The sequence below is a fragment of the Microcaecilia unicolor genome, chromosome 12 (genome assembly GCF_901765095.1).
Source record: "Microcaecilia unicolor chromosome 12, aMicUni1.1, whole genome shotgun sequence".
Classification (NCBI taxonomy): domain Eukaryota; kingdom Metazoa; phylum Chordata; class Amphibia; order Gymnophiona; family Siphonopidae; genus Microcaecilia; species Microcaecilia unicolor.
Genome location: NC_044042.1, coordinates 14258811 through 14282573, shown reverse-complemented (window position 1 = coordinate 14282573; position 23763 = coordinate 14258811). Strand labels below are relative to the sequence as shown.

The 23763-nt window shown below is 47.5% G+C and overlaps 1 protein-coding gene across 1 annotated transcript; it reads right to left on the bottom strand.

The window, feature by feature from the left end:
• Positions 1-9421: 9421 nt before the first annotated feature.
• On the bottom strand, positions 9422-21822 carry LOC115481918 (5' exonuclease Apollo-like). The gene is made up of 4 exons (XM_030221386.1): positions 21634-21822; positions 14392-14557; positions 13099-13281; positions 9422-10234 (listed from the first exon to the last, which is right to left on the bottom strand). The coding sequence occupies exons 1-4, from the start codon at positions 21820-21822 to the stop codon at positions 9498-9500; spliced, it is 1275 nt and encodes a 424-aa protein (XP_030077246.1). The 3' UTR covers positions 9422-9497.
• Between the last annotated feature and the right edge of the window lie 1941 nt (positions 21823-23763).

The window sequence follows — 23763 nt, the reverse complement described above, 5'->3', positions numbered from 1 at the left end:
GGGGGGCAGTCCGCCCCGGGTGTCAGCTCATGGGGGGTGCTCCCTGCCAGCTCCCCCCCCCCCCCCCGGGTGCAGCACGATGACACCCCCCCCCCCCCTCGGCGCATCAACACCCCCCAGACCCAGTGCCTACCCTCAGCTCCGTCCAACCAGCTCCCGCACCCTACCTTTAAAGAAATCTCGGAAGCTGAGGCGAGGCGCAGCGCCTCGCGCCTGCATGTAAAAGAAGTGTGGATCGTCTCATCGGGCCTTCCCTCACTCTGTCCCACCCTCCGCTGACGCAACTTCCTATTTCCGCAAAGGCGGGACAGACTGAGTGAGGGAAGGCCCGATGAGACGATCCACACTTCGTTTATATGCAGGCGCGAGGCTCTGTGCCTCGCCACGGCTTCCGCGATTTCTTTAAAGGTAGGGTGCGGGAGCTGGTTGGACAGAGTTGAGGAGGGTAGGCACTGGGGGGGGGGGGGGGGTGCAACGGCGAACTGCCCGGGGTGGCAGTCCCCCTTGCTGCGCCACTGGTAGGCAGGGGCCCACCCAGCAGCAGCACATATTGTTAGTGTAGCTGGAGGGGATCCCCAGGTCCCCCAGCTAAAGAGCCCTCTGCAGATCCCTCCAAGCTGTCTCAGGGTAGTTGGTGGCGCGTTTCCAGTCAGCAATACTAGCAGCCCCCTCCCCATGCATGCTTAGTTCAACTCACAACCACCACCACCCCCCCATGCATACATGCATGGCAGGGACACTGGTTGAACTGAGCGAGTACAGGGGGGGCTACCGGTGGTGGCGACTGGAAATGTGCCGCCAACCGCTGAGGGTTTGAGATAGCTCAGGGGGCTCCAGAGATGATTCTTCAGCTGGGGGGGGGGGGGAGTTTGGGGGGGGGAGCTTGGGGATCCCCAGAAGCCAAGATATAATTTCTTGTACCACCAAGCAGGGGGCAGGGGGGGGGGAGTAACAGAGTAAGAGGAAATCCATGAGCTATGCCCTCCCAGTCACTTCCAGCTCCAGGCCCACCTACAAATTGAGGTCTTATACACAAAACAAAATTTAATGTTTAAAAGCATGTGGTCTTGAGGAAGGGCAAATTAGAGAACACAACTAGGACACCTTGAGAGGCATAATCGAAAGGGGCGCCCAGGTTTTCCTGAGGACGTCCTCGCAGGACGTCCCGGCGAAGCGGCAGGGAAACCCGTATTATCGAAACTAGATGGGCATCCATCTTTCGTTTCGATAATACGGTCGGGGACGCCCAAATCTTGACATTTAGGTTGTCCCTAGAGATGGTCATCCTTAGACTTGGTCGTTTCTGATTTTTGGCAATAATGGAAACTAAGGACGTCCATCTGAGAAACGACCAAATGCAAGCCCTTTCGTAGTGCACTGGTCCCCCTGACATGCCAGGACACCAACCGGGCACCCTAGGGGGCACTGCAGTGGACTTCAGAAATTGCTTCCAGGTGCATAGCTCCCTTACTTTGTGTGCTGACCCCCCCAACCCCCCCCCCCCCCAAAACCCACTATCCACAACTGTACACCACTACCATAGCCCTTATGGGTGAAGGGGGGCACCTAGATGTGGGTACAGTGGGTTTCTGGTGGGTTTTGAAGGGCTCACATTTACCACCATAAGTGTAACAGGTAGGGGGGGATGGGCCTGGGTCCGCCTGGCTGAAGTGCACTGCACCCACTAAAACTGTTCCAGGGACCTGCGTACTGCTGTCATGGAGCTGGGTATGATATTTGAGGCTGGCAAAAAATATTTAAAAACATTTTTTTTGAGGGTGGGAGGGGGTTTGTGACCACTGGGGGGGGGGGGTAAGGGGAGGTCATCCCCGATTCCCTCCGGTGGTCATCTGGTCAGTTCAGGCACCTTTTTGTGGTTTGGTTGTAAGAAAAAAAGGACCAGGTAAAGTCGTCCAAGTGTTCGTCAGGGACGCCCTGTTTTTCCATTATGGATCGAGGACGCCCATGTGTTACGCACACCCAAGTCCCGCTAGAACCCATTCCGCTACTTTGTTTTTGCTTGGGTGTGAAGATTGTGGCGGCGTACCAAGGTGGGGGCAGTCCGCCCCAGGTGCACACCGTTGAGGGGGTGCTGCGCGCCGGTCAGCTTCCTTCATTTTCATGCTCCCTCTGCCCCGGAACAGGAAGTAACCTGTTCCGGGGCAGAGGGAGCATGAAAACGAAGGAAGCTGACCGGCGCGCGGCCCCCCCCCCCCCCCCAGCGGTGTGCACCCGGGGGGGGGGCTTCTTTCGACGGGGTGGGGGGTGTCCTTTCGCCGGGGGGGGGGGGGGGTGTCGCGCTGCACCCGCGGGGCGGGGCGCATCGGCGATCCGCCCCGGGTGTCAGCCCCCCTAGGAACGCCACTGCTGTCAACCCAAGCAATAAACTCAAAATATGTCTCGGTTAGCACAATATTGTTTTCAAGGATTTTTACTTGTTATATTGTTTTGCAATTCTTAATTTTCAGTAGAAATTTTTTAAGAGTGCCCTCAGTAATAACCAATACTGTTTAATTGCCACGTGGCATAGCACCTCTTTCATCGGGCTACTATTTTTTTCAAAGTGCTATAATGAATGTGCTTAGTGCCACTACTCGATAGACTTAAATAAAAACACAAAACTTATCTGAAACATCTTGGACGACCGTCACTTCCCACTCTTTCGATCATAGGTGAGACTGATTGGCCAGCTTCCCCTGTAAACGCCCAACGCCGCGGGTTTCAAAAATTATTTCAACAGGGACTTGGGTTAAAGCCAAACATTGAACTCAACGTGGAGCCGCCTTCTCCTCAAGACACTTTTTATGACATGCGGGAGGTGGCGTTATTTTAAATGAACTACTTACTACATCAACTATTTTTTTTTGGATCATTTTGGGTAAAGCTAATCTATTTTTCTTCTGTTCATTGACCAGACATAGATATCCAAAGTGAGCGACTTAGCATCTTGCTTTAGATCTTGCCATGGTCCCCGTACTCTTCACCTACTGCTCTATCTGTCCAGTGGCGTTCCTGGGGTGGCTGACACCCGGGGCGGATCGCCGATGTGTTCCCCCCCCCCCCCCCGGGTGCAGCGGGACCCCCCCCCCTGGGTGCACGCCGCTGGGGGGGGTGCCGCGTGCCTGTCTGCTTCGCTCGTTCCCTGCTCCCTCTGCCCCGGAACAGGAAGTAACCTGTTCCAGGGCAGAGGGAGCACGGAACGAGCGGAGCAGACAGGCGCGCGGCACCCCCCCCCCAGTGGCGTGCACCCAGGGTGGACCGCCCCCCCTTGGTACGCCACTGTATCCGTCTATCTGGCATTTCACAGTCAAATGGCTAGTGGCCAATGACTAACAAATGACAAGTTTGTGAAATTTGGTTTTGTGGGCCATGTGGATCAAGTAAGCTTGAAAGTGTACCCTGAAATAAAAAGCTTGAGAAGCAAAGCTCAAGACCTCTGCCTGTGACTGGATATTCTTCTCCGTTTTATTAGAAACAATTCCTAAAGCTGCAACTGAGTTATCCAAAGAGACTAGAAGTGTCCAGATGTAATTGAGGGCAATAGGAGAGCGATCTGGAGGCATTCTCCCAATGATATCCACAGAGAGTTCTACCACTGTAGAAGTACCAATTGAGCTGCCGCCATAGATCAAGGTTCAAAAAGACGGTAAATAAATCCTAATAAATAAATAAAGGTTCTGCTTTTCCCTATAGCTGCATTCCACTGACACAGCTCCCCAGGGCTGTCCAAGCTGCTGCTCTACAGACTCTTTGTTGAAACTTCCTGTTTTGCTATGATCAGCAGTCCTGTCCAACAGTTTGCTGACATGCTTCCGCATTCAGTTTAAACTTCTCGTACTGACCTTTAAATGCATCCACTCTGCAGCTCCCCATTACCTCTCTGCTCTCATCTCTCCCTACATTCCTCCCCGTGAACAAGTCTCTCTTGTCGTCCTCCTTCTCCTCCACTGCTAACTCCAGGCTTCGCTCCTTTTCTCTCACAGCACCTTATGCCTGGAATAGACTTCCTGGACCTATACGTCTAGCTCCATCTCTACCTGTTTTCAAATCCATGCTGAAAACCCACCTTTTCACTGCTGCTTTTAGCTCCTAGCCACAATTGCCCTCCCCTTGTCCCTTCCTCCCTTCTCACCCATTACTTCCCTCACCCGTAACTGTCTTGTTTGTCTGTATTACTTAGATTGTAAGCTCTTTTGAGCAGGGACTGTCTCTTTGTGTCAGGTGTTCAGCGCTGCGTGTGTCTGGTAGCGCTATACAAATGCTAATAATAATGCACTCGCCTGGTCAACCGGCTTTTCAATTGGTTGGCTCATGCGTCAGAAGCAGCGAGATGATCTCTCACCCAGACTTGGAGTGCACTCCGCTCCATGGATAAATCCTTCTTATCTGTTCCCTTCTCCACTACTGCCAACTCCAGACTTTGCGCCTTCTGTCTCGCTGCACCCTACGCCTGGAATAAACTTCCTGAGCCCCTACGTCTTGCCCCATCCTTGGCCATCTTTAAATCTAGACTGAAAGCCCACCTCTTTAACATTGCTTTTGACTCGTAACCACTTGTAACCACTCGCCTCCACCTACCCTCCTCCTTCCTGTACACAATAATTGATTTGATTTGCTTACTTTATTTTTTGTCTATTAGATTGTAAGCTCTTTGAGCAGGGACTGTCTTTCTTCTATGTTTGTGCAGCGCTGCGTATGCCTTGTAGCGCTATAGAAATGCTAAATAGTAGTAGTAGAGATCTTCCCAAACAATGAACCTTTTTAGTGACAGTAAAATGAGTTGCCAACTTCGTGGGAGCTAGAATGAAGCTCTCTCTCCTTTTTTCCCCCATAACTGAGAAAAAAAATTGCAACGTAAGTAACAAAAAACCCACAAATTTAAGGCGGATGCCTCTGCTCCTTTGTGCCATTTTGCCCCTCCCCTCAAGTTCCACAGCTCAATACTTTGATTAATTTTATTTGAAATTTTAGGACAACAGTTGTCTTCTACATTTAATATTTTGTAACAGAAGTCATTTCCAACTAAGATATTCAAGGTTTTCACTCATAGCTTAAACTTATTTATTTATTTATGTATTTATTTATTGCATTTGTATCCCACATTTTCCCACCTATTTGCAGGCTCAATGTGGCTTACAATATATCGTTATGGCATTCGCCATTTCAGAATAGAAGATAGCAATTGGTGTTACATGCAGAACATGGATGTCATAGTAAAAATTAAGTAACAGAATTAGAAGGACATGGTTTCAATATGGAGTGGAGGAGTGGCCTAGTGGTTAGGGTGGTGGACTTTGGTCCTGAGGAACTGAGTTCGATTCCCGGCACAGGCAGCTCCTTGTGACTCTAGGCAGGTCACTTAACCCTCCATTGCCCCATGTAAGCCGCATTGAGCCTGCCATGAGTGGGAAAGCGCAGGGTACAAATGTAACAAAAATAAAATAGATACTATTGGAGATTCTACATGGAATGTTGCTACTATTGGAGATTCTACATGGAATGTTGCTACTATTCGAGATTCTACATGGAATGTTGCTATTCCACTAGCAACATTCCATGTAGAAGGCTGCGCAGGCTTCTGTTTCTGTGAGTCTGACGTCCTGCACGTACGTGCAGGACGTCAGACTCACAGAAGCAGAAGCCTGCGCGGCCACATTGGTGATCTGCAAGGGCCGACTTCTACATGGAATGTTGCTAGTGGAATAGCAACATTCCATGTAGAATCTCAAATAGTAGCAACAGTGGAGGAGTGGCCTAGTGTTTAGGGTGGTGTACTTTGGTCCTGGGGAGCTGAGGAACTGAGTTGGATTCCCACTTCAGGCACAGGCAGCTCCTTGTGACTCTGGGCAAGTCAATTAACCCTCCATTGCCCCATGTAAGCCGCATTGAGCCTGCCATGAGTGGGAAAGCGCAGGGTAAAAATGTAACAAAAATAAATAAATACTATTGGAGATTCTACATGGAATGTTGCTACTATTGGAGATTCTACATGGAATGTTGCTATTCCACAGGTAGAAGCCTGCGCAGCCACATTGGTGATCTGCAAGGGCCGACTTCTACATGGAATGTTGCTAGTGGAATAGCAACATTCCATGTAGAATCTCCAATAGTAGCAACATTCCATGTAGAATCTCAAATAGTAGCAACAGTGGAGGAGAGGCCTAGTGGTTAGGGTGGTGGACTTTGGTCCTGGGGAACTGAGGAACTGAGTTCGATTCCCACTTCAGGCACAGGCAGCTCCTTGTGACTCTGGGCAAGTCACTTAACCCTCCATTGCCCCATGTAAGCCGCATTGAGCCTGCCATGAGTGGGAAAGCGCAGGGTACAAATGTAACAAAAATAAAATAGATACTATTGGAGATTCTACATGGAATGTTGCTACTATTGGAGATTCTACATGGAATGTTGCTACTATTAGAGATTCTACATGGAATGTTGCTATTCCACTAGCAACATTCCATGTAGAAGGCTGCGCAGGATTCTGTTTCTGTGAGTCTGACGTCCTGCACGTACGTGCAGGACGTCAGACTCACAGAAGCAGAAGCCTGCGCGGCCACATTGGTGATCTGCAAGGGCCGACTTCTACATGGAATGTTGCTAGTGGAATAGCAACATTCCACGTAGAATCTCAAATATTAGCAACAGTGGAGGAGTGGCCTAGTGTTTAGGGTGGTGGACTTTGGTCCTGGGGAACTGAGGAACTGAGTTCGATTCCCACTTCAGGCACAGGCAGCTCCTTGTGACTCTGGGCAAGTCACTTAACCCTCCATTGCCCCATGTAAGCCGCATTGAGCCAAAAATAAAATAGATACTATTGGAGATTCTACATGGAATGTTGCTACTATTAGAGATTCTACATGGAATGTTGCTATTCCACTAGCAACATTCCATGTAGAAGGCTGCGCAGGATTCTGTTTCTGTGAGTCTGACGTCCTGCACGTACGTGCAGGACGTCAGACTCACAGAAGCAGAAGCCTGCGCGGCCACATTGGTGATCTGCAAGGGCCGACTTCTACATGGAATGTTGCTAGTGGAATAGCAACATTCCATGTAGAATCTCAAATAGTAGCAACAGTGGAGGAGTGGCCTAGTGTTTAGGGTGGTGTACTTTGGTCCTGGGGAGCTGAGGAACTGAGTTGGATTCCCACTTCAGGCACAGGCAGCTCCTTGTGACTCTGGGCAAGTCAATTAACCCTCCATTGCCCCATGTAAGCCGCATTGAGCCTGCCATGAGTGGGAAAGCGCAGGGTAAAAATGTAACAAAAATAAATAAATACTATTGGAGATTCTACATGGAATGTTGCTACTATTGGAGATTCTACATGGAATGTTGCTATTCCACAGGTAGAAGCCTGCGCAGCCACATTGGTGATCTGCAAGGGCCGACTTCTACATGGAATGTTGCTAGTGGAATAGCAACATTCCATGTAGAATCTCCAATAGTAGCAACATTCCATGTAGAATCTCAAATAGTAGCAACAGTGGAGGAGAGGCCTAGTGGTTATGGTGGTGGACTTTGGTCCTGGGGAACTGAGGAACTGAGTTCGATTCCCACTTCAGGCACAGGCAGCTCCTTGTGACTCTGGGCAAGTCACTTAACCCTCCATTGCCCCATGTAAGCCGCATTGAGCCAAAAAATAAAATAGATACTATTGGAGATTCTACATGGAATGTTGCAACTATTGGAGATTCTACATGGAATGTTGCTACTATTAGAGATTCTACATGGAATGTTGCTATTCCACTAGCAACATTCCATGTAGAAGGCTGCGCAGGATTCTGTTTCTGTGAGTCTGACGTCCTGCACGTACGTGCAGGACGTCAGACTCACAGAAGCAGAAGCCTGCGCGGCCACATTGGTGATCTGCAAGGGCCGACTTCTACATGGAATGTTGCTAGTGGAATAGCAACATTCCATGTAGAATCTCAAATAGTAGCAACAGTGGAGGAGTGGCCTAGTGTTTAGGGTGGTGTACTTTGGTCCTGGGGAGCTGAGGAACTGAGTTGGATTCCCACTTCAGGCACAGGCAGCTCCTTGTGACTCTGGGCAAGTCAATTAACCCTCCATTGCCCCATGTAAGCCGCATTGAGCCTGCCATGAGTGGGAAAGCGCAGGGTAAAAATGTAACAAAAATAAATAAATACTATTGGAGATTCTACATGGAATGTTGCTACTATTGGAGATTCTACATGGAATGTTGCTATTCCACAGGTAGAAGCCTGCGCAGCCACATTGGTGATCTGCAAGGGCCGACTTCTACATGGAATGTTGCTAGTGGAATAGCAACATTCCATGTAGAATCTCCAATAGTAGCAACATTCCATGTAGAATCTCAAATAGTAGCAACAGTGGAGGAGAGGCCTAGTGGTTAGGGTGGTGGACTTTGGTCCTGGGGAACTGAGGAACTGAGTTCAATTCCCACTTCAGGCACAGGCAGCTCCTTGTGACTCTGGGCAAGTCACTTAACCCTCCATTGCCCCATGTAAGCCGCATTGAGCCTGCCATGAGTGGGAAAGTGCGGGGTACAGATGTAACAAAAATAAAATAATAGCTGGAAAGATAACAGACTCATCTTATCCATATTCATGTACCCCAGACTATCAGCGTTAAAAAAAACTAATGTTTGGGGATGCTAGGCTGGCTTGTGGGTGATAAAGGGGTTGTTTAATTAGTTGTTGAATTTAAAGCAGGAGCATCCCAAACAAGACTTGTGCCCCGTGTAACACTCCCCCTAGCACCCCGTCCACTGTGCTGTGGGTCCCCATAGAGGAGACAATGGAGAGAGAGCGATTTTTTTTCATCCGTGCATCCCTCATGCCCTGTGCAGCCACATCACCTGCATAACCCTCGGGACAGCCATGAAGTAAATGCCCTGTCTTGCCTTCATGAGAGTGGACAGAATATAGTTTGCCTCAAATTATTAATATTACATTGAATTTTTTTTAATGTATTCATATTATATACTGATGGATTTGAAGTTTGTATCTTTTGCATCTTGTAATCTGCTTTGGGTTGAACTTTGTTCAAAGAAAGCAGTATAAATGTGGGCAACCTTTTTACACAGAGGGCTGCGTGAACGTCAGCACTCTATCCCTAGGAGCCGCATACCTCTGGAAAGGAGAGGTATGAAAATCCATGCCATATCCTTATGCCCTAACTGTCAAGGCAGGGCGATGAAAGAAAGAATCTATATTCAGAGGTGAATAATCTTTCCAGTATAGTAGCTCGGGTGAAGAGCTTGTGTATGGTTCTTGTTATAGTTATAATTGTTATCTTTAATAAACAAAGCTGCGGCCTATTTACTTCCAAACTGTGTCAAGTTGAGTAAGAAGTTATTGGGGTAAGAGGGGCAAGGGTAGAAGAAAAGGGGACGACTGTGAGGGGAAGGGGAAGAGGTAGCTACATGGGGGGGGGGGGTGAGTCAAAGACACATAAGACCAGTTCCGGGTCCAAAGGTTACATTCGGGGTCTCTGATGCTCAGCCTTGCACAATCTGCTACTTGAAAAGCCCAGTACTGTATCTGTTTTTTTTTTTTTTTTTAGGTAAAAGGGCAGAATCTTTTGATGACGGTGCCAAATGGTTTTTTTGCGACAAAAAGAGAGTCTCGGACTTGTTGACCGTTTGAGTTCCAGCACTCATCGGCCGTGTGAAACTTTCTTCCAGAGGTTCAAACACAACACCTCTGGGGACACGTTGAATCGTTGTCCTTTGGAAACATCTAGAAACCGTTTGCCTTCTGTTTCGCTCCCTCATAAAAGTCCGCACCGACTCTGGAATTGTAACATTGGAAAGAGTCGTTCGAGGGGAGCTCAGGTGCTGCTTAAAGTAAGTTTCACACATGTAGCTCTTCACAATAGGAACAATGGAGCTGGGTGTCAACGCAGCCACAAATTTACCCAGCTCCTGAAAAGACGAATGGTCTGAATAAGGAATAACATAAGCATTCTTATTACATTTTTCTGCTTCCCTGCCTGTGGGGAGAATAGCTATTGTTGGATAGAAATTATTCCACTTAATCACGCTGTTATAGTTAATTTCAGACTGATCTACTGCGTAAAATCTTCTCCTTCTTTCCACTGCACAAACGCTACTTGCTGTTTCCTCCAAGATGAAAACATCCTTAAGTTTCAGCAGGTTTATCAGCTCCAGTCTCTTGGGACTGACCCTGATACAGGTTTGAAATTCTACAGCCAAATCTCTCAGCAGCGTCTCTTTTCCTAAGCTGTAAAGACCTGTAAAATATACAATAAAATGCGAATGGTGAAAGGATGACAGAAAGAAAAACGTGAAGATCGGTACATAATGCATTGCATAACATAGTAACATAGTAGATGACAGCAGAAAAAGACCTGTACGGTCCATCCAGTCTGCCCAACAACATAAACTCATATGTGCTACTTTTTGTGTATACCTTACCTTGATTTGTACCTGTCCTTTTCAGGGCACAGACCGTAGAAGTCTTGCCCAGGACTATCCCCGCCTCCCAACCACCAGCCCCGCCTCCCACCACCGACTCTGGCACAGACTGTATAAGTCTGCCCAGCACTATCCCCACCTCCCAACCACCGGTCCCGCCTCCCACTACCGGCTCTGGCACAGACCGTATAAGTCAGCCCAGCACTATCCCCGCCTCCCAACCACCAGCCCCGCCTCCCACCACCGACTCTGGCACAGACTGTATAAGTCTGCCCAGCACTATCCCCACCTCCCAACCACCAGTCCCGCCTCCCACTACCGGCTCTGGCACAGACCGTATAAGTCAGCCCAGCACTATCCCCGCCTCCCAACCACCAGCTCCGCCTCGCACCACCGGCTCTGGCACAGACCGTATAAGTCTGCCCAGCACTCTCCCCGCCTCCCAACCACCAGCCCCGCCTCCCACCACCGACTCTGGCACAGACTGTATAAGTCTGCCCAGCACTATCCCCACCTCCCAACCACCAGTCCCGCCTCCCACTACCGGCTCTGGCACAGACCGTATAAGTCAGCCCAGCACTATCCCCGCCTTCCAACCACCAGCCCCGCCTCCCACCACCGACTCTGGCACAGACTGTATAAGTCAGCCCAGCACTATCCCCGCCTCCCAACCACCAACCCCGCCTCCTACCACCAACTCTGGCACAGACCGTATAAGTCTGCCCAGCACCGCCACCGTCTCTGCCACCCAATCTCGGCTAAGCTCCTTAGGATCCATTCCTTCTGAACAGGATTCCTTTATGTTTATCCCACGCATGTTTGAATTCTGTTACCATTTTCATTTCCACCACCTCCCGCGGGAGGGCAAACAGTAGTAATAGGGGGATTTGAACCAGCCACCTTCTGATTACAAAACCTGTGCTCTAACCACTGCACCACTTATGACAGAGGATCCAAACGGTTTGCACGTGTCGAACTTGAGAGAGGCCAGCTATACAGGTCATGCATAGATTTGTAGATTACAAATGCGATAATGTTTTTTTTTTACACGTAGTGCTGTGCGCTGCCAGGGATCTAGATACGTCGTGCAGTGTTGTGAAGCGCTGTACATTGAAGAAAAAGGGAAAATGACTGAATGTGTTAAAACGTTATCTTCCCCCCTTCCCGTACAGCTGAAGTTACTGGACGGAATGAAAGGAGGAGAAACTATTGATCGTCTCTACTGCAGCCATCTCTGCAGTGTCAGATTCAGGGGTGGCTTTACCAGTAAGTGCTTGTGGGTATCCACCTGACTGTACAAGTCGCATGTTTTTTTTATCATGAGCTGTAGCACCAAACAATGTGAGGGGGGAAGGGGCAGCTGTGGGGCATGAGTCTGCCTGTATATAATAGGTGTATTGTGTGACAGAATCTCTTAAAGCCAGAAAGTCAGGGAAATAGGGTTATGAATTAGTTGGGTCAAGTGTTTTATAGGAAGGATAAGAAAAGAAAGCTAAATCAGGCTCCTTGGAAGAGGATTTTTGCCGTATGAAAGTGTTCGTGAGCTGTCTAATTTCTTGCCTTCAGCACCCATCCCTGTGCTCCCCAATCTCCTTTTCCCACTGCACATGCCCCTGGCTCACCCTCTCTTCTTCCTTCTCACTCCCTATTATTATCTTCCTTCTCCCACTACCACCTGTCAGAATTTTCCCCCTTTTCTCAGCCCTGGCATCAGCCCTCTTCTCCCAATTCAACCCCTAGCTTCTGCCAGCATTAGCCCCCTTGCCCAATCTCTACATCTGCCAGAATCAGCATCACACCCTTTTCCCAAATATCAGCTGTCTTCTCTCAGGTCTACCCCTATGCCCATCATCAGCCACCTTCTCCCTTCCACGGAATTTCCCAGTCAGCCCACTTCTCCCATCCCCAGCCGGTCAGCTTCCAGTCCCCTTCTCTCAGTCCCAGCATCAGATTCCTCCCAACTCAACTCCCAGCCCTAGCACTGCCAGCGTCAGCTCCCTTCTTCCATCCTCAACTTCTGCCAGAATAAAGCCAGATTCTTCCAGCCCTCCTACCCTCGGTTTCAGACCCTTCTCCCAAAATCAGCCCCCTTGTCCCATCAGTAACATCTGCCAGCCATCTCCCTTAGCATCAGACCATCTCCCAGCATATCATCTGCCTGTGTCAGCTTCCTTGTCTCCCTGTTCCCTATTCCCTTTGTCTAGCATCTCCCCTCTTTTATCCCTTATCCAGCATCTTTCTTCTCCCCCATGTGGTCCTGTGCGGTTCATTGATTCTCTTGTTGCCAGACAGGAAGGATTGAGAGGAGGAAGGAAGGGGAAGATGCTGGACTGTGTTGGAGGGATGGGAAAGAAGCACTTGGTCCTGCAGTGTTTTGCCCTGCCTTACCTCCTCAACCCTTCCCCCCTCTTCCACACAAACCACGTCCATGCCTCCTGAAATATAGCTTTCAGGACTAGGACATACCTCAGAACACGGGGCTGGGAAGGGAATGAGGTGACTAGGCAAATAGGAAAGTCTGAAACCAAGGAATACTACTACTACTATTTAGCATTTCTATAGCGCTACAAGGCGTACGCAGCGCTGCACAAACATAGAAGAAAGACATAGAAAAAAATAGTTGAATGAGACAGGAATTTTAAACGAATGAAAAATGACAGCTTTGAGTTTCTAAACTTGCCAATCATGACATCGTGCTCCGGATGACGTCTGATAAGGTCTACGATCTGCCTGGTAGCTTCTTGACGGGAAGGGAGCGCACGGTCAGGATTGCAGTTTGTATTGTCCAAATACAGGACATCTATTGTCTTCCTGTTGTTCAGTGCTGGATGTTTCAACATGTCGGGTGTATAGCGGAAGTCACCTGAGAACAAGGAAGAAATAACTTTTATACAGCATCCAGAGTGTCATAAATTTCAAATGATAAATACTCACTAGCTGTGTACTTTATTGATTTATGTTCGTTGTACTCCACTTAGGTATAGGCAGAATTTCTAGTTTAATAAAAAAGCACCTCCAATGTTCTGAAGCTGACTCCGTGGCAGCGAAGGGTTGTAGGATTCGTGCTGCCTGTAATGCTGTATCCATCTCCTGGTTCGTCACACGCGTGAGGGTGTCGTCGTCCCTTCCTCCCTCCCTCCCAGTTCCAGGCCCCCTCCCTCCGATTTTTAAAAGTCATCTTCACTTACCAAGTCAGGGTTAAGGCGGACGGCAGCAATGGTAAAACACGTGCAGGCTTGTCCCTTCTCTCTCTCTCAGCTGTGGTCCCGCCCTTGCGGAAACAGGAAATGAGGGTGGGACCACAGCTGAGAGAGAGAGAGAAGGGCTGAGCCTGCACGCCTTTTACTGCTGCTGGCGGCCGACGTAACCCCAACGAGGTAAGTGAAGATGACTGTTAAAATTCGTAGGGAGGGGGCCTGGAACTGGAAGGGAGGGAGGAAGGGAGGGACGACGAACCTGGAACTGGGAGGGAGGGAGGGTTGGAGGGGGGACCCTGGAACTCGTACAGAGGGGGGGGGGACCCTGAAACTCGGAGGGAGGGAGGAAAGGAGGAACTCTGAAACTCGGAGGGGGGGGGAACCCTGAAACTCGGAGGGAGGGATGGACCCTGGAACTTGGAGGGAGGGCGACCCTGGAACTTGGAGGGAGGGAGGGGGGGACGACCCTGGAACTCGGAGGGAGGGGAGGGAGGGGGGCGCCCCTGGCATACACTCTCAATCTCACACACACACTCTCTCTCTCTGACAGACGCACTTGCACCCAGTCTCACTCTCTGTCACACACACACACTCGCACATTCACTCTCACACACACTCTCTGAAACATACACACTCCAAGGAAAACCTTGCTAGCACCCATTTCATTTCTTCCAGAAACAGGCCTTTTTTACTAGTAAGTTAATAAACTAAACCAACTGTTAGAGACATTCACATGTCTCATAGGTTCCACTGAAAGTTCACAAAACACGAGGTACCTGTGTACAGGATGGTTCCAAAGTAGCCCTCAAAGAGAAACATGACCGAGCCTGGACAGTGATTGGCATCAATTAAGGTGACCGTCATGGTCTCCTTTCTAATGTTATCCAGCTTCAGCATGTGAGGCACTCCCTCTTCTAAAGGATGGATCCATCGACCGTTCACCTGGGAAGGAAAGACGTGCACTAAATCAAGGGCTGCTTCCTGCAGTAGCAGAGATTGAAAATACTTTGCGAACCCCATGGGAGCAGCTTTGGCATATTCAGAAGGAAATTCTGTATTCTACTTATTGTTTCTACAGCACTACTAGGCATATGCAGTGCACATTATAGACCTAATTCAATACGTCACCTAAAAAATCGACGCTGAAGGAAAACACTCTTAGACGTACTCTGTAAACTGCGCCTAACTAATTAACCTAAATCTGTCCATGCGACTAGAATTTAAATGTCCATGCCTAACTTTAGGCGCGGAGCAGGTTATTCTATAACACCGCTTGTAAATTTTTGGAACGCCCACAACCCGCCCATGCCTGCTCCCGTAGCCACACCCCTTTTTGGCATCTGCGTGGTAGAATTTTCACAGACTACAGTGATACCTCGGTTTTCGTCGATAATCCGTCCGACAACAATGGGCGAAAACCGAGGCAATTATTTCCATATGAATCAATGTAAATCCAGTGAATATTTAACATTGAATTGTTTGGCTAGATGAGCGGAGTGACGCTCACACAACGAGAAACAACGCCACACTGAGCAGGAGAACGCGTGGCTCGCCCTTTGTTTTCGCAAAATTAGCAGCGAGGTCACGTGTGGGCACGCCGACGAAATCCGAGACAAATCTTTTGCGGAAAAAATTGACGAAAACCGAAACCAACGATAACCGAAGTCAACGAAAACCTAGGGGCCTTTTTACAGAGCACTGGTCAGCCCAGTACGGGCGTACCACTTGCTCTTCCGGGACTACCGCTAGCTGAACGTGGCCGCCAGCAGAATTTGCGCCCTGAGCGAGCCATTTCCGGGGGAAAAAGAACCCCCCCCGGACATGGCTAGCGCGGCGATAACCTTTCTACTGGGTAATTGGGCATTGCCGTGTGCTGCCCGGTTACCATCAGGTTAGAGCGGGAGACCTTATCGCCACCTAAGTGAGTGGCGGTAAGGGCTCCCTGCCGCATGGCCATGCAGTAAGAGTTCTCACATCGCATGGCCATGCGTTCTGGGAGCTTTTTTAACCCACTGCGGTAAAAAGGGCCCTGGCGCTTGGGGAAAAACAGCTCCTGCTGCTAGCGCAGGGCCCTTTTTCCCACAGCTTGATAAGAGGACCCCTTAGTGAGTAGTGCACATAAACTCTAATTATTACCAGTTAGTGCTGATAATTGCTTGTTAGCAATTGCAGGACGTCAGACTGAGAAACAGAATGAAGCCTTGCGCCGGAAAAAGAGGACCTCGGCTGGCAGGGGTTGGGGTCCCCCGCCAGCAAAGGTAGCCCACGGCGGCGGCGGGGGAGGGTTGGCGGCGGGAGGGGGGGTCGAGAGGGTTGTTGGCAGGGGGTGTCAAAGGTGGTGGCGGGGGGGTCAGCAATGGCGGGAGGGGTCGGCAATGGTGGGGGGGTCGGCGGCGGCGCCGGGGGGGCTAAAATGTGCCCCCTCACCTCAGGCTCTGGACCCCCCTCCCGCCGAAGTCTGGCCATGCCCCTGCGCCTTACGCTAGTATTCTTTAATAGAATCTGGGCACACAGTATTAGGGCGCCTGTACTGAAGTACCAATGTTTAAAATTGCCCCCGTCGCTCTTCTTCCTGGTATCCTGACAGCTGAAAACAAAAACCAACAAAGAGTGGAGAAACTGGATCCGCTACTTGGATAAAAATAGAAGAACAGCAAAAAAAAAGTAGCGAGATCAACACGACACTCCCAAGACACCGCGGGTACAAGTAAAAAATAAAATGTTTTCTTAAATGAAAATTTAAAAGACTCGACATGGAGCCGTGTTTCGGCGAAAAACGCCTGCTTCAGGAGTCTACAAGTCAAGATAGGTATACAATGATAATACATTCAAATAAATAGAACCTACAACAGTCATATAAATAGCAGTACACAAAAATATATAAAACTTAGAACAATCATATAAATGGTAATGACTGATAAAACAATAAGGTTTAAAAAAAAAAAGATACATAAAAACCATGTACCGAAAAGATAAACATCCAAAGAAACTGTAAATCACATGAGACTAATAAGATGAAATTAAAGAAACTCTAAAATGGACCATGAAATAAATAACAGTATAAAATTGTAAAAAAAAAAAAAAAAACAGCATGAAACTACAGTTCTGTTCATCCTTTTGCCGGATTAAGGCTAATAATTATAGGAGATATCAGGTATGGATAATATATGAAAATAAATGCAGACCTGTTTGGTGTTTGGGTGCTGGGGCTAGTTCTGAGCAAGACTTCTACGGTCTGTGTCCTGAAAATGGCAGATACAAATCAAGGTAAGGTATACACAAGAAGTAGCACATATGAGTTTATCTTGTTGGGCAGACTAGATGGACCGTGCAGGTCTTTTTCTGCCGTCATCTACTATGTATGTTACTATGATGTGTAAACCAATGAATGGAACACCATAAATGAAGTAGTCAAATCAAGCCTGAAACAGTGAAGAGTGCCAGAACATGAAAAATACATTTAGTTGGAATAAAACAGCTTAGGGTAAGGGGAAAAACAAAAGGGAACAAAACAAAAGGGATAATATCTACCTTTAAAAAGGCTAATGACAGATGAACGGGCTTAAAAAAAACAATCATTCAAAAGTACTGTGGGGATGACAAACAGAAAAAGAGTGTTTGTAAACATAATGTACTGAGGATTGCGATTTACAAGTGAATAACAAATACATGTGCTTGAAAGACAGACAAAACGGTGTGGCAAACAGAAAAGGAAAACTTGTGAACAAAAAAGTCTGGAGAGTGCAATTCGCAAATAAATGGCAAGAGCCCACATGGGCTCAGGAAGAGGGAGATCTGTTGGCAGTACTGTTAGAGAGGGCTGTGAATTGAGCGGGGAGGGAAAAGCATGTGCAAGAGTCCGGTATGATGAGGAACAGTAAATAACAGCTGAAAGAGAGAAATATAACCAGGAAGTGAGTTCAGAAACGCGGAGGAGCAGCTAGTCCTAAAGGTGGAGGCAGTGGAGGTGAAAGAGTAAGAATAAACACGGAGTGACGATATGGATAGAGCTAGTGGAAAATCTGACAGTAGCTAGAGGGCTGCAGGCAAAAATGTAACGAGATAAATGCATGAGAGAAGAAAAGGGTCAACAAAACTGGAGCTGAAAACAGCTGCAGTGACACTAAACTAACAGCTGGAGGCAGCAATGAAGGAGAGGAAACCAGCTGGTCTCTTAAAAGGAAGGAAAGGTGGAAAAAAAGGGGGTGTGGTCAAGCAAACGGAAAGAGTAAACACAGAGCATACTTGGCCACAAAGAATGAGGATGACAAGGGATGGGCAGTGCAATGAAAAAACCTAAGAGTGACTAAGCATAGTAAAAGATAATAATGATAAAAGGAATAAAAATAATGATTTGGAATGCGTCTATGAGTGGTTCTAGTTCTTAATACTTCTTCTATGATGATGAGAGATTCAAGCTGGGGAACATTAGTATAAAGTGATTCCATATCCATTGTGACTAGTATTATATCGGTGAGATCCTCTTGGAAATCCTGAATGAGTTGGATCATATGTGTTGAGTCCCGATCGTACGAGGGAATCTGAGGTATATACGGTTTCAGAAAGAAGTCCACAAAGACTGAGAGTGGTTCTAGAATAGAGGCATTGGCGGAGACGATTGTTCTGCCCAGTGGGTTGGTGAGAGATTTGTGTATCTTAGGTAGGATGTAAATAGTTGGTGTTATGGGATGTTAAGCACGGAGGTATTGACACTCCTCCTGTGTCAAAAAGCCAGCTTTTGAAGAGAACTCGATAATGGTATTGATTTCTTGTTGCAGCCGGACAGTGGGATCTGATGGCAAACGTGAGTAATAGTTGGTGTTGTCTAGCTGCTTTAGGACCTCAGTAACATACATCTCCCTGTCAAGTACGACTATTCCTCCCCCTTTGTCTGCAGGTTTTATAATTTCTTCCTTTGTCATATTGAAAAAGCGATGTTTCTGCTTCTGTTCAATCATCTCAAGGTCATTTATAACGCAAGAGTAAAAGGCGTGAATCAAGGGGTCCATAGATCCTGGAGGTATCCAGGTAGATAGATGTTTGACAACTGATACGTCTATGTTTGGAGCCCTTTGTGAAAAGAATTCAGAAATTTGTAATTTACGGACAAACTTGAACAGGTTAATACATGTCTGAAAAGGGTTGTATTTGGTTGTAGGTACAAATGAAAGACGTTTTTGGAATACCTTATATTAGTTTGCTGAAATTTCTGTATCGGAGAGGTTGAAAACTGGAATTTCTATCTCCAGCTGTCCACTCTGTGGTCCCGTCTCATCGGGGGATATGTCTTAAACATGCCTCTGCCTCGTCCACATCCTCTGTTGGTCTGGTAAAACCTGTTCTGTAGTGGATGGGGTTTCTCCTGTACACGGTGATGTGGTCGTGAGAGTTGCATCCTTTCTTGTTTCTCCCACATTAGATCTAAAAAAGCCTGCTGTGAATCATGTAATGGAGAGGAGGGTGGTGGTGGGGAGGAAGGAGGTGGAGGTTGGGCCGAACTGTTGAGTGGAGATGTGAAGATGTCCCCAGACTCGCTTCTAATTCATTTTCTGCTATGTTCTCTATACGTGTTTTTGTGGTGAAGTGGGCCTATGGGCATAATTCTAGATGTAGAATTCTAGATGTAGGGGCCTTTTCTGGTCTAGCCCTAGTGTACACTCTTGCTTTGCTGAAGGGATAAATAGACCCTTTGCAATAGTCAGCCTCATCCCTATTGAATTTGCTATCTTTGCTCTCTCTAAGGTCTTGCTTGAATTTGTCTAATTTATGATTGACATCCTTGAGTACCATCTCATAGTTAGAATCATCCCTTTTAAGATCATTCAAAAGAAAATCACAATTTTCTTTGAAATTGTTAGGAAGTATTTTTTCACGGAGAGAGTAGTGGATGCTTGGCATGCCCTTCCGCGGGAGGTGGTGGAAATGAAAACGGTAACGGAATTCAAACATACGTGGGATAAGCATAAAGGAATCCTGTGCCGAAGGAATGGATCCTCAGGAGCTTAGTCAAGATCGGGAGGCGGAGCTGGTGGTTGGGAGGCGGGGATAGTGCTGGGCAGACTTATACGGTCTGTGCCAGAGCCGGTGGTGGGCAGCGGGACTGGTGGTTGGGAGGCGGGGATAGTGCTGGACAGACTTGTACGGTCTGTGCCAAAGCCGGTGGTTGGGAGGCAGGGCTGGTGGTTGGGAGGTGAGGATAGTGCTGGGCAGACTTATACGGTCTGTGCCAGAGCCGGTGGTTGGGAGGAGGGGCTGGTGTTTGGGAGGCGGGGATAGTGCTGGGCAGACTTATACGGTCTGTGCCAGAGCCGGTGGTTGGGAGCTGGTGGTTGGGAGGTGGGGATAGTGCTGGGCAGACTTATATGGTCTGTGCCCTGAAGAGCACAGGTACAAATCAAAGTAGGGTATACACAAAAATCAGCAAATATGAGTTATCTTGTTGGGCAGACTGGATGGACCGTGCAGGTCTTTTTCTGCCGTCATCTACTATGTTACCATGTTACTTCTATTTTTTGCAGTATCTGCTATCAAGATCATTAAATCTAAAGAGCACTTGTTCAAAATACAGCACCATTTGTTAAGGAAGTCCTGGTCATCTTGGAACATGTTTGGGGCCTTCTGAATGTGGAGGCCTCTAGGTATTTTCTTGGCTCTGCAATAATTAATCATGCCAATTGTCGGCCGGTCACCCTTCCACTCCTGGGCCATGGCTGACCCTGCTTAGCCAGGTTGTTCCAACTACGCCTCCTGCTCCGTCTGCCCCGGGCAACTCTCCATTCTGAGGTCCACCTCCGTGTCCTCCTTTCATTCAGTCATACCTCAAGGTGGTTTTTATGAATAGTATTTTCTCAAAGGATGACCAAAAACTTCAGTCATATCTTAAAAGAATTCCTCTTTTATTTTCACACAACACAGTTCATCTTTCTTGCAATACCTGATGCTATTTCCTCCTTCAACATTAACCCTTGTTAATATTCACAGGGCTCCACGAGGATTCCTTCTTTGAATTGCAGCATAAAGTTCACATTTCAATCATTAACCCTTGTTAATATCCACAGGGTTAACCCAAGGATTCCTTCCTTGACTTGCAACATAAAGCTCACAGCAATTCAGTGTTATCTTCCTTTTCTCCATCCAGCCGGTAGTTTCACTCTCTCTTCTGCCTCGATCTCTGGGTTACTTTCTGCCACAGCCTCTTCCCCAACTGTCTCAATTCATCTCTTCCAATACCACTCAGTTTAGGAAAGACAGCAGCCAGCAAACCTCTCACCTTGGCTCCTCTAGACTGAGCCCAAGCCGACACCTCCATTCCTTCCTCCTCCTTCTCCCCTGACTCTTCCACTTTATCCCATTCCATCACCTCCTCCTCCCACTCAGGCTCCCCCAGCTGTTCATCATTACCCTGATTGGAACTCATCTCCCAATCCTGATGCTCCTCCCCCACTGCTTCCTCGTCCTGTTTTGGGTCAGATGCATTATGGGGTCGGTAGTTCCTAGCCTTGTCCCTTCCTTCCCCTACTCTTTTACCCACCAGGGGGCAAGCTTCCTGCTCATACGGGACATGTGCTTGCCTCCTCCGCTCTTTCTTGGGTCGCTCTCGCTTTCCTTGTGACCGTCCTCTCAGTAACCCCTCGTTCCTGATGATATTCTTCTTGAGATTGATGATATTGGTCCATCTATCTAGGAGTGTCTCAGAGGGTGGATGGTTCAGGTCTCTTTTCTCAATTTAATCAACTTCTTGGATGAGACGATTCAGATGTCTTTCATTGAAAGTAAGAACCTCGCCCCAGGGTTGGAAGGTCATGACAGCTGAACAATGTGAAACACTTAACAAAAAGACACATTTTGGAAGCGCTTGATTGAAAGGTCTCTGTGTAATGGACCTCTCCTCTGAAGTAATTCATCTCCGTGCTAGATGCTGACTGGTTTCAAGGACAAGCCAATTTCTGCTAGTGATACTGAACTGTCTCAGGCTCTAACACTAGAGTGTTTTATTCATTTAAACATACCCCTCATACCTGTAATCTGAGTTGGAGTATTTTGGCTGTAAGAGGAGAACAGTAGATAGGCCTGTTCCATTTGGGAGATAATCCGGCGGTGTGGTCTGAATGCATGTGGGACAGGAAAAACAAGTGCACGTGGTTACACTTCTTGATCTGCCAGAAATCCACAGCGATGGGGGTGTTGGGTATAATGGTCCCACTCATGTTCACAGTTCATCAACTTTCATTGGTCACAGTCTCCTAAAAAGAGTGGAAAAGTAGACTTTGAATAATTGTACATGGCAGGTAGCTTTCTATTGGTGGACAGAAACAACTCTAGAAGCCAGAGGTACCCTGCATCCTAGGTCAGGCTTGAGAAATGCAGAACACCGAGGTTTCTTGGCACCAGATAAAGACAGAGAATTGAAGCACTGACCTACCTGTATTAGAGCTGGTGAAGGTAAAGTTGGGAAGGATGACAATGTACAGGTGTTTTGCTATGCTATGCTCACTAACAAGATTAAAATTCAGGGCACATTTATTTATTTTTGTTACATTTGTACCCCGCGCTTTCCCACTCATGGCAGGCTCAATGCGGCTTACATGGGGCAATGGAGGGTTAAGTGACTTGCCCAGAGTCACAAAGAGCTGCCTGTGCCGGGAATCGGCACATAGTTTTCTCTGCTGAAAATTGCAAGAGTTTATTCATTGGGGTTAAGTTGTTTTCATATTCAGATGATATGTTTGTATTAATACCAGTTGAAAAAGACTTACCCCCTCCTTTGTCTTGTGTATAAATAGAATTGAAGAGCAGAGTGCCACTGTAAGGGTTTAAATTAAACAAAGACAAGACAAAACATCTTTGGTTTAGTCGAAGAGACAATGTCGTTCCTACAGAATGTTGGACGGTTTGATTTTGAAGGTAGAGAAAGTATCTGAGATACTTGATGTCCTCCTGGATTCCTCTTTATTGTTGATTCCTCAGGTTAATACTGTGGTTAAGGCTGTATTTTTTAAGTTGTGTCAATTAAGGAATATTCAGACCTTGTTATCTGAAAAACAGTTTGCTATTCAATGTCAGTCTATTATTCTGTCGTCTCTAGATTAGTGCGATGACATTTATTGTTTATTATCAGCTCAGTCGATTCAGAGATTATAGGTTTTACAAAACACGGCAGCTAAGATGGTGTTTAAGAAGAAAAGATATATTTTTGTAGCGCTGGGGGTGGGACGTACCGCCGGGCTGCTGCGGTAGCCCAGTGGTACTTTCTTTTTAGCGAGCGGTAAGCCCAAATTGGGCTTACTGCCGCTTTGTAAAAGGGGCCCTCAATCTCATTTCTTTTTGTACAGAACCTATCTATCCCCTACATTCACATCTCAAACTCGCTTCTTCCCACAATCATAACTTCAGTTTTAGCAACATTCAAAACCAAGCCATTTTGCATCATCCAAGTCCTCACTCGTTCCATAAAGAAGCTCAGTGGGGCATCCAAACCATGACCCCAAGCCTGCACCAAGAAAAAAAAACTGGACATCATCAGCGTAGATGCGATAGAAAAACACCTAAAGATTCAAACAGGGCACTTAACTGGGCCAAAGAAAATATTAAAAAGAGAAGCCGATAAAGGTAACATATATACGTGGAGGGGCACAATTGAACGAAAACGTCTATCTCCATGGGCGTTTATCTCCGAGAACGGGTCCGTGAAGGGGCGGACCGAACCGTATTTTCGAAAAAAATAGACGTCCATGTTTTATTCGACAATTTGTGAGCTGGGCGTTTTTGTTTTTCAGCGATAATGGAAAATTAAAGCGCCCAGCTCAAAAACGAATAAATCCAAGGCATTTGTTTGTGGGAGGGGCCAGGATTCGTAGTGCACTGGTCCCCCTCACATGCCAGGACACCAACCGGGCACCCTAGGGGGCACTTTTACAAAAACAAAAAAAAAGGTAAAAGAGCTCCCAGGTGCATAGCACCCTTCCCTTGTGTGTTGAGCCCCCCAAATCCCCCTCAAAACCCACTGCCCACAAGTCTACACCATTACTATAGCCCTAAGGGGTGAAGGGGGGCACCTACATGTGGGTACAGTGGGTTTGGGGGGTTGGACGACTAATAAGCATTAAGCAGCACAATTGTAACAGGTAGGGGAGGGATGGGCCTGGGTC

Bases quoted from the DNA above. Each gene is read 5' to 3' on its own strand.
- LOC115481918 (XM_030221386.1), bottom strand. From the start codon at position 21,822: ATGAGTGGGACCATTATACCCAACACCCCCATCGCTGTGGATTTCTGG. The intron at 14,558-21,633 runs GTATGAGGGGTA...TTTCCTTCCCAG, and splicing joins TACTCCAACTCAGATTACAG to GTGAACGGTCGATGGATCCA. The intron at 10,235-13,098 runs GCAAGTTTAGAA...TATATTTTACAG, and splicing joins GGAGCACGATGTCATGATTG to GTCTTTACAGCTTAGGAAAA.